Here is a 10,665-nt window from a genome sequence, read left to right on the forward strand (position 1 = left end):
ATCGTGATTTTAGTATTGCATCTAAGAAAGTTTTGTTTGTCCCATGGCCATGCCAATATTTGTTGATGTTTTCTTCTACATATTCTGTAGTTTTAGTCTTTACATTAGGTCTTAGATTCATTTGAAGTTGAGTTTGTGTGTGTTATATGATAAATATATTAAATTTTTTGCATTAAGCAATCCAGTTAGTTCCAGCACCATTTGTTTTCTCATTTGCTTGAGTCTCAACTTGCCGTTTATTTGAGTATGATGGGAGTAGAATTGGTGTCATATGCTAATTATGTGTTTAGCTTTTTGAAATACCAGACTTGTTGACTGTTGTGAATAATGCTACTATGAACATGGATGCATCTTGACACCCTCTTTTCCGTTCTGCTGTTATGGGGTTTTCATTGGTTCTGGGCATTTTGATTAAGTCTAACTTGTTGATAGTGTAGTTCAAGCTGTCTGTATCCCACCTTGTTTTCTTTCTTATTATTCTATCAATTACTGACAGTGGGAGATTGAGGTCCTTAACTGTTATTGTTGAGCTGTGTATTTCTACTTCAGTTCTGTTTATTTGCTTTATATATTTTGGAGCTCTGTTACTAAGGTTTACAATTCAGGAGCATTTTTTAAGTATGCCCATGTATTATGCATTCGTCGTTACTATCCATTCCCAGAACTTTTTTATCATCCTATGCAGAACTCAACCTATCGTAAAATTCCCCGTTCCTTTTCCTCTAGCCCCTGAAAAATACTATTTGACATTCTGTCTCTATAAATTTGCCTATTCTAGGTATCTCATCCAAATGCGATCATATAATACTTGTCTTTCTTTTGGTGTCTGGTGTATTTCACTTAGCATGGTATTTTCAAGGATTATCCACGTTACAGTATGTATTACAATTCCATTTTTTAAGGCTGAATAATACTCTGTTGTACATGTATGCACATTTTGTTTATCCATTTGTGTATTGAGGGAAATCTCATTTTATTCTGTTTTGGATATTGTGACTAACACCGATACCATCTCTGAGTTTCTGCTTGCAATGCATTTGAGCATTATGTACTTTGGAATAGAATTGATGTCATGTGCTAATTATTTGTGTTTTTGAAAGTCTTTGAAATGATGTGGTTGCATCATTTTACATTCTCACCATAATTCATAAGGATTACAGTTTCTGTATATCCAGGCCAGCACTTATTTTTTGGGGTTTTTTGGGAGTAGGGTGGAGTAGGGGTAGAATAATGATCATCCTCATGGATATGAAATGGTATCTCATTGTGGATTTCTTGTTGTCTTTTGGCATATTTTTCTGGTGGTATTGTGGTTTTAAAGCTACTTTGAGACCTTCAGCTCCTTACATTGTAACAGATTTAGAAGTAACATTTGCCATTTTACAAATTTCTTAAAACAGTGTTTGTGTTTTTTGTGTATTTGTGGTTATAAAAAACATTTACAGAAACTGGGTGTGGTGGCACATGCCTGTAATCTCAGCCCTTGGGAGGCTGAGGCAGGAGGTATCACCAGGAGTTCAAGGCCAGCCTAGGCTACATAGGGAGACCCTATCTCAAAAAACCAAATAAAAACAAAAACAAAAAACACTTAGAGAAAACCCACAAATAACATCATATATAATGGTGAAACTAGAGGGCTTACTGTTAAGATCAGTAGGAACTCAAGGATGACTCCTGTGAAATACTTCTAGTCCTAGTTTGCAAAGATGATATTGCTATTATGTTCTGAATTATGTCTTCCCCAAATTCATATTATGAGGCCCTAAGCCCCACAATTGGTGTTATTTGGAAATAAGTTTTGGGGAGGTAATGAAGTTTAGATGAGGTTGTGAGGATAGGGTCCTCATGGTGCGATTAGTGTCCTTATTAGAAGAGGAAGCGGTCCCTTTCTATGTGTCTTTTTCTCTATCCCTGAACACAAACTGAGGAAAGGCCATGTGAGTACCAAGTGAGAAGGTGGCGATCTACAAGCCAGGAAAGAGGCCCTCACTAAGTTCTGACCCCATACTGGCACCTAGATCTTGGACTTACCAGCCTCCAGAAGTGTGAGAAATAAATTTCTGTTGTTTAAGCCACTCTGCCTGTGGTATTTTGTTATAGCAGCCTGAACCAACCAAGACAGAATTTGGTACCTAGAAGTGGAGTGCTGCTGTAACAAGTACTGTGCCCAAAAATATGGAAATAGCTTTGGAGCTAGACACTGAGTAGAGGCTGGGAGAATCTTGAGGTGTGTGGTAGAAAAAGCTTGTACTGGCATGAAGGGACTATTAAAGGTGATTCTGCTGAGGACTTAGAAGTGAAAGGAGAGCCATAAAGAACGCTTCTATTTTCTTAAGAGAATATATAAATAATTTTTGTACACAGTATTAGAAACGCAAATGTTAAGGTTGATTCTTTTGAGGCTACAGATGTAAATAAGGAACACTGTCATTGGAAAAGGAAGAAAAGGCTGTCTTTATTAAAACAGTGACAAAGAACTTGGCTGGTGTTCGTGTTCTAGTGTTTTGTGGAAAGTAGAATTTTAAGCTATGAAATTGGATTCTTAGTTGAGATTCCTGAGCAAAGTTTTGAAAAAGTGGCCTGTTTCCTTCTGGCTTGTCATAGTAAATAAAATACGTGTGAGATGAGAGTAGTGAATTAAAGAAATTGTTAAGCAAAAAGGAACCAGAATTTAAAGATTTAGAAAAATCTCATCCATATTTCAGAAATGAGAAAATATAGTTGATAGGGAGATTAGTATAGATGTGAACCATGGACCTACTTAGCCACCTCAGCAGGATGCAGCCAGTGTGACTTGAATGGGACAGAGGTCAGAGTTAAGGATGCTGTCAGACTTCTTAGATTCTGTTAGAGCAGTTAGCTACTTAGCTGTAAGCTTGTGCTGTTCCTCAAAACTGAAGCGATTAGAGATTTCAGGATCACTGCTCTAGTTGCTGCAGGCTGGTTGAAGCCATGGGAGCAAGGGTGCATGGACCCTTGAGGGTGCTGGTCCCTACAGCTTACAATTTGTGTGGTTGCACATGTTGCCACTGGAGAGGAATTGCACTTGGAATTTTGTCTCCAGTCTCATTTTTTTCTGATTTGATAAGCTTGGACTTTAGACTTTATAGTTTTTGCTAGAGTGAGTTATGACTGAGGGCTTTGGGGATGGAATACTTTTTTTTTTTTTTTTTTCATGTGAAAAGGGCATGAATATTGGGAGGGCAGAGTTGAATGCTAATAGACCAAATAGTCACCCCCGGTGTGCTGGTATTTGGAGATGGGACTTTTGAGAGGTGGCTGAGATGTGTTCCTAACAGTGCGAACCACCTGATGGAATTAGCTGCCTTTATCAGAAGGGAAACAGGCAGATCTTTGAATCTTTGTGATCACACATTGAGGAAAGACCTTATGAGCACACAGTGAGAGGGCAGCTGTCTATTGACAAACTAGGATGGGAGCCCAGGTACAAATCATATCTGCCAACACCTTGGTCTTGAACTTCCCAGCCTGGAACTGTGGGAGAAAAATTATGCAGGCCAGTCAGTCTATGATGTTTTGTTACAGTGGCACGAGTAGGCTGAGGTTGTTGCCTCTATTTATAGTTATATAATTATTTAAATTGCCATAGTTAAGCTTATTTTTAATGTTTTTTGCATATAGACTCAAAGTGAGACTTAATTGAAATAGTATTTTCTCTATATAAAGCTTTTCTTGGGTTAAAGGTTAAACACAGTGAATCTGGAATTTCTGATAATCATTTCTTAAACTTTTCTGTCTTGTTTGTTCATAGATGTTCAGCCTGTTGCTTATGAAGAGCCCAAACATTGGTGTTCAATTGTCTACTATGAATTAAACAACCGTGTTGGGGAAGCTTTTCATGCATCATCTACTAGTGTGTTAGTGGATGGATTCACAGACCCTTCAAATAACAAAAGCAGATTCTGCTTGGGATTGTTGTCAAATGTTAATCGTAATTCAACGATTGAAAACACTCGACGACATATTGGAAAAGGTAATCTTGCATTTTTCTACATGCAGTTGAATTTATATGTTTTACCGTCAGGGTGCCATGTAGTATGGTATACCATGTATTATGGGTGCTAGAAGAATACAAAGTCTGTTAAGGTATGACCACTGCCTCAAGTTGCAGATATTGAATTAATTAATCCAATGAAGACATGATGACTCCTCTTATGTTGCGTAGTTTTTCTCTGTACAACTGAAGATCTGCAATCATACTACTTCTTTGGATTTTGACTGATACATTGACTAGAGTATAAGGTGCACAGGAATTTGCCCTGTTCACAACTGTTGCTGCAGTAGATAGGTTCCTAAACTATGCAGCAGGCTCTAAACTATACAACAAATATTTATTGAAAATATGAAGGATGGTGAAAGATTAGAATTTAATAATCATGGTATTTGTGGAGTATCCTTAATTGAGATGATCTTTAATCATCTTGAGATAATCTGTAATAATCTTGCGATTACCAGAGTATTAGAGTTAGAGGTAGGAAATTGCACAAGTCTTTAGCGGATTCATATACCCATTTTTAAAATTCAGGAAACATTATGTGTTCTATTTATAATTCATCCTGCAATATAGTTACCACAACAAACAAGGCACTTCCTACACTTCAGTAAAGTGCCAAAGTTTTACATACCTACTGGTCAGGAAAGAAACCTATCCCAGGTAGAATGAATTTATTCCTTGTTTCCTGAGATATTTTGTTTTTATACCTTGCTGCTTTTTGTTTCTTTGACTTAAGAAAAACTTAATTCTAAATAGGAATAATAGCTAGGGAAAGGGGAAAAAAAACAAAAAATAGGAAAATATAATTGGGATGAGATTTCTTATGGAAGAAATTAAAAACATAGTATGGCCAAAAGTATGTTGAAGCCAAGCGTGGTGGTTTATGTCTATAATCCTAGCAGTCTGGGAAGCTGAGGCAAGAGAAGCGTAGGTTTGTGCTCAGTGTAGGCAACTTAATGATTTAGCAAGACCTTGTTTCAGAATAAAAAATAAAAAGGTCAAAGATAAAGCTCAGTTGGAAGGCCCTATGTTCAATTTCCAGTATTACAGAGGAGAAGAGAAGTTGAAAACAAAAGGTTCTATTTTGACTTCATTACCAACTTGCCATTTTTTTTTGTCTTGTTTTGTTCGTTTTTTTGTGAAATACTTTATTTGCGTATATTGATGCCCCAGACAGTAAAAATACTTTAAGGGAAGTCTATTTGGTAAATTTTAAAATTCTATAATCAGTTTTCTCCTTTTTCCCAGTATATCAGTCTAGGATCCTTTGTTCATGGGTCATTTTTATTTACTCAGAAGCAAAACACATTTTTAAATAATCATAGCTTGATACAGTTCTGCCTATATGCTGAGGTATATTATGTGCAGAGATCGTGCTAAAAAGCACTGTTTGAAAAGTTGCCCATCAACAGACAACAAAAAAATTATGTATATGCATTCAAGAATTCTATACAATATTGAGGGTATATGAACAGTGGCAGATGTATATTTTGGAACATAGTAAAATCTCTAAGACTGGTTAAGATGAAAGATCAAGTTTGTGATGGTTAGACTATGCTATCATTTACATTAAAAATTAAGATACCCCCCTTATATAAAGTCACATAAAAATATTCCTAAGGAATATATATGTATAATGAATTATGTGTTAAAAAATTTGAAAGGCTATACATCAAACTGACAGCAGTATCTGCCTTTGAGGAAGAAAAATTTGAGGTGGTGGAAGGATATGTTGGGAAAATACTAGGTGACTCCAGCGTTAGTTACATAATTTGAGGTTTTGGTTTTTGTTTTTGAGACAGGATCTCATCATGTAGTTGAGACCAGCCTTGAACTTGCTATGTAGCCCAAGCTGGCCTCAAACTCAAGGTGATCCTCCTACCTCAGCCTCCCAAGTGCTGGGATTACAGGTGTATGCCACCATGCCTGGCTGTAATTTGAATTTTAGTATTGAAACTGTTTTCATGTATTTTTTTTTTAATATCAAAACTTTCTAAAGTAAAGTAAATCTGTTATTTAACAGCTCTTCCTGTGACCTGAAATTACACATATGCTTTGGGGAGGGTTGTTTGTTTGCTTTTGTTTTTACCTTCTTTTTTTTGAACCGCTATTTTTGTTTGTTAGAAAGAATAGTGCAAAACGGCCATATGACTGTTCATAATAGTTGATAGTATCAAGCATTCCTTTGAAAGGACGCACGAAAAGGCAGTTTTAGGGAACTTTTTTAGTTACCTTTTTCATAGAGATGATAAAATGATGGCTAAAGAAGAACAAACCCAAGTGGATAACATACTAACCTGTTAACTTCAGGTTTATCTCTTAGTTTAGATTGAGGCAGACAATCTCTTGAATATCTTTAGTGACAGCAGGCCATCTAGTGGTAGCTTCTATCTAAAGACTTTCGGGAGTTGGCTGTGGATTTCTGGGAATGTTGGCTGCATCATACAACCTCTTGGGTGTCATTATCATTCTGACTGTCCTGCTGCCCATCTTTTTAAGGTGTTCATCTGTACTATGTTGGCGGGGAGGTGTATGCGGAGTGTCTCAGTGACAGCAGCATATTTGTACAGAGTAGGAACTGCAATTTTCACCATGGCTTTCATCCCACCACCGTCTGTAAGATTCCCAGCAGCTGCAGCCTCAAAATTTTTAACAATCAAGAGTTTGCTCAGCTTCTAGCTCAGTCTGTCAACCATGGGTTTGAGGCAGTATATGAGCTCACCAAAATGTGCACCATCCGAATGAGTTTTGTCAAGGTGAGTGGGCTGTGATGTGTAATGTAATTCAAGTCAGTGGAAGTATTATGTCTGTAGGTTATAATAAAAAATTGTGTTAAATTCAGACATGATCATTACTTTTGACCTGATTTACTAGGTTTTAATTTTATCCACAATAGGTCTAAGATTTCATTTTGTAATCCATACGTTATAAAATGAACGATTGATTGTGATTTTGATACTTCTACTGCATAGGGGTTAAGTTAACAAAGAATTCTGGTTAAAAGGTTAAATTACTAGAAAATAATTAATACTTAAATTGCTTTTTGTGTCTCTTAGCTTCCACAGCTTTGATTATTAGATTATATTAGAGTGACTTAATAGAATTGGGATCCTAAAATTATTTTATTTATATTTAAGCTTTATTTTGAGCATCTTGCAAAGTTCAGGTTTATCAAATTTATGCTGTTAGTCTAATTTTATTGACCATTCCAAAGATTATGATTCATGAACAAAATTTGGAAAGAATTTTAGTGATACCTATCTATCCATCCATCTATCTATCCATCCATCCATCCATCCATGTATCCATCTTCTAAACCGTGTCCACAGACTCCTTAAGGATTTAAGATTTAGTCCAGGAAGAAAAACTATCACATGCTTGTAGGGTTTTTTTTTTCTTTTTGGCATTAAGGCTCAGTATTTCCTTGCTGCTTTGTTGCCTATTGTTACGTACCCTTTTATCAGTTGCCTTAAAAGTATATCCTCCCTGTATTTATTTTAATCTCTACTCTTTCATCTTCCCCAGTCTTCTCCCCTTCTTGTTCTCCTTGTTTTCTTGGGCTAGGACTACTATAAGCAGTATGATAGAGAACTGGATAAATTCAGGATAATAAAAGTGAAAACTTTCTATTTTAATTTTTATGTAGAATTTTAAACTAGTGTGGCAGCTCATTGCACCTCATTACTTTCTTACCTTTAAGGATAAAGGCTGTATGATTACATTAAATTACTCATGCACACATTGGTCAATGTCTACAGTGTCTCATTTAATATATATTTTTTAAACCGTCAAAACCAAAACTTTTGGTAACAAAGTCTGATGTGAAGTTACAGGAGTCTGTTTGTGGGTTGTATTTATCCTTGTAAGAATGAATTTCATGGCAGAAATATTAAAGTTTTAATTATGAAATACTGTATGACCTTTTTAAAATTTAAAAAAACTTGAAACCTATCTGGCCCCATGGATTTTTTTAAGAAGGATTATATGTTATTTAAAAATCCATATATTTTTTAATAATGTAGGTGTTGTCTTTTTTAAATCTATGGTGAGTGCTAAGATTGGTTTTGTGGTATTGTTTATGTTCACTTACGATATTCTATTTAAATACATTAAGAAAAAGCTTTAATGTCATACTATCTTTTATTGCTAAAATTGGTTTAGAGTGGTTGACAGTTTGAAGGGGAATTTGCTGTGATACCTGTTTATTTTCACAGGGCTGGGGAGCAGAGTACCACCGGCAGGATGTCACCAGCACCCCGTGTTGGATTGAGATTCATCTTCATGGGCCTCTTCAGTGGCTGGACAAAGTCCTTACTCAGATGGGCTCTCCTCTGAACCCCATATCTTCTGTTTCATAATGCAGAAGTGTTCTTTTGAATTATATTAGTGGACTTGTTTTAATTTTAGAAAAACTTCCAGTAAGATACTGTGGGCTAATATGGAAAAACAGATATTACAGCTTATTTTTTTCTATGTAATTGTGACCAACACATTTATATTTTGTGATGAATCTACATTTGTTTGTATTCATGTTCATGTGATTAACTCAAAAGTGTTTTGAAAGATGCAGAGTATTACGCCCCCATTGAGAAGTTTGGCATTGATCTTAAACTGGAACATGCTTTTGTTTATTTTCCCAGTAGTTCTTTTTTCAATTAGTTAATTTTTTTTTCAAGTAATACATCACATGGTGAAAAATTGTAGTGTTCAGAGGGCATGTATAGTGAAAAGTAAGTCCTCCTTTCTTGATCTTCAGAAGCTGTACTTCTAACAAATTCTTTGTCCCACCAACTTTAAAAATGCGTAACACATTGTTTTTCAAAAGCATATGGTAGGGGATTAAACTATTAAAAAATTTTTTTTTGAAGGAACACTATGCACTGCTCTAACAAGTAGTGTTCAGTAAAAGCAAAGTGATAGTTTTCTAGATGGCATCATAAAATTTACATTTAATATAGCTAAATGTCAGTGTAATGTGATTTTATGCTATATATCTTTTGTAAAACATTTCCTTTTTAAAAAAATTATACAAGTAATTGATCTCTATTATATGTCATTTACTCAAAATCTGTCATAAGTACAGTACAACTTTATGCTAGTGACAGTGCATGCATGGTCTTGTTCAGCTGTTTGCTGCTTTTGGCCAATGTTGCAAGAACTCTAATTTTGACCTGCATTAATCTTTTATTTTGCACTTTTGTGGGTGACAGTTTTTAGTATAGCCTCTGTTAAAGCACGCTCAAGTGACTTGCATTTAGATGCTTATCCTTCTTGGTGCCCCTTTTGTATTAACAAACACTGCAGTTTATAGATTACAGTTGTAGAAAGCTATGCATTGTTTATTTTCAACATAGTTTATAACACAACTATTGTGTAGCTCCAAACTAAGGTGCCTTTTAAATTCATTACAGTTTTATGGGTGTTATTAATGTTGGCAAATCTTGTACCTAATGATGTTACTTGTACTTATATCACTTCTTCCCATGCAGTGACTTATACATTACTTACAGAGCCATAGGAGACACCAAGGATGAGGCTACTGGTCCGATACTAAATGAAGCAGCAATAGGTGTTAAGATAGGTGATTCTAAAACATTCACATATCAAAAAAAAAAAAAAAAGCAGACTGTTATTTCACCATCAGTGCTCTTTTTCAAGTACCCACATGGGTGCTAGTCTCACAGAATATGCTCCTCTAGGAGGAAAGGCATAAAAACTCTGAAATATCCATTTAGTCAGTCATGCCTTCGGCATTGATCATAGGACTCTTAACCACTTTTTCTAGTAGTCAGATAGATCTTACTTGTGGCATGAGAATGAAGAAATTATTGTGAAAAGATAAAATGACCTAATTTACCTATCAAGATGAGCTTTATTTTCTGGTGCCTTTTGAAAACATAGAGCCGTGTCATCCTGTTAAAAATACTTTGGTTTGACTTTTGCCTTTGCCCTTTCTGCTTTTATGAGAAAAAAGTGCATATTTTAAGGAAGGGATTTTGTGATTTTTGTTTTCTGTGTCATTATTTATTGCTTTTTCAAAGTGCAGCCATTGGATGGTTTTAGTTCCTTCAGATGAAATGCCGTTTGCGTTTCAGTCCACAGTCCTTTGCTGGGTAAAATGAGTTCTTTCTGTCACCTGAGCCTTAAACATATGTGTTACATAACATGTATTCTCACATTTCCAAAGCTGAATCAGCCAAATGGAAGAGATTTACTTGCTTAGTGATAGGATTTAAGTATTTTCTCATTCTTTCATTTGGTAGGCTCATAACAATCATTGGAACAAATTGAATGACAGATGCAGTTTTAGTGGGTTCTAGTGGAAACTGTTATTTAAGTGTTGTTTTTAAATATAAGCTAAAATTGCTACTTGCAGTCATCATGTCAGCCTTTAGGATTAGCAAGATTTTATTTGTCCTTTTCTGTGTTTTTTTTCCTAAGGAGTTTTTTCTTATGAATAACAGTACTGAAGATACTAACTGTTAAGAGTTTCATGAGAACCAGGTGTGGACATGCCTATAATCCCCATACTCCTGGATTACAAGCATGCGCCACCATGCCCAGCAAGAATATTTTTAAATCTAGAGTAGTTTATAGTAAAATTTATGAAAACACCAGCACCATTAGAATAATCTGGCATATACATAAAG

General features: G+C 35.4%; 1 protein-coding gene across 1 annotated transcript in view; it reads left to right on the top strand.

Annotated features, from left to right (window-relative positions):
• Positions 1–9,636, top strand: part of Smad5 (SMAD family member 5) — a 44,629-nt gene extending 34,993 nt beyond the window's left edge. Inside the window, exons 5-7 of the mRNA XM_013506828.1 lie at positions 3,773–3,994; positions 6,515–6,771; positions 8,230–9,636. Of these exons, the coding sequence (XP_013362282.1) occupies positions 3,773–3,994; positions 6,515–6,771; positions 8,230–8,373 (623 nt within the window). The 3' untranslated portion in view covers positions 8,374–9,636. The remainder of the gene's footprint in view (positions 1–3,772; positions 3,995–6,514; positions 6,772–8,229) is intronic.
• The last annotated feature ends 1,029 nt before the right edge of the window (positions 9,637–10,665 follow it).

Source organism: Chinchilla lanigera, unplaced genomic scaffold, assembly GCF_000276665.1.
Source record: "Chinchilla lanigera isolate Chin_1 unplaced genomic scaffold, ChiLan1.0 scaffold00007, whole genome shotgun sequence".
NCBI classification, from domain to species: domain Eukaryota; kingdom Metazoa; phylum Chordata; class Mammalia; order Rodentia; family Chinchillidae; genus Chinchilla; species Chinchilla lanigera.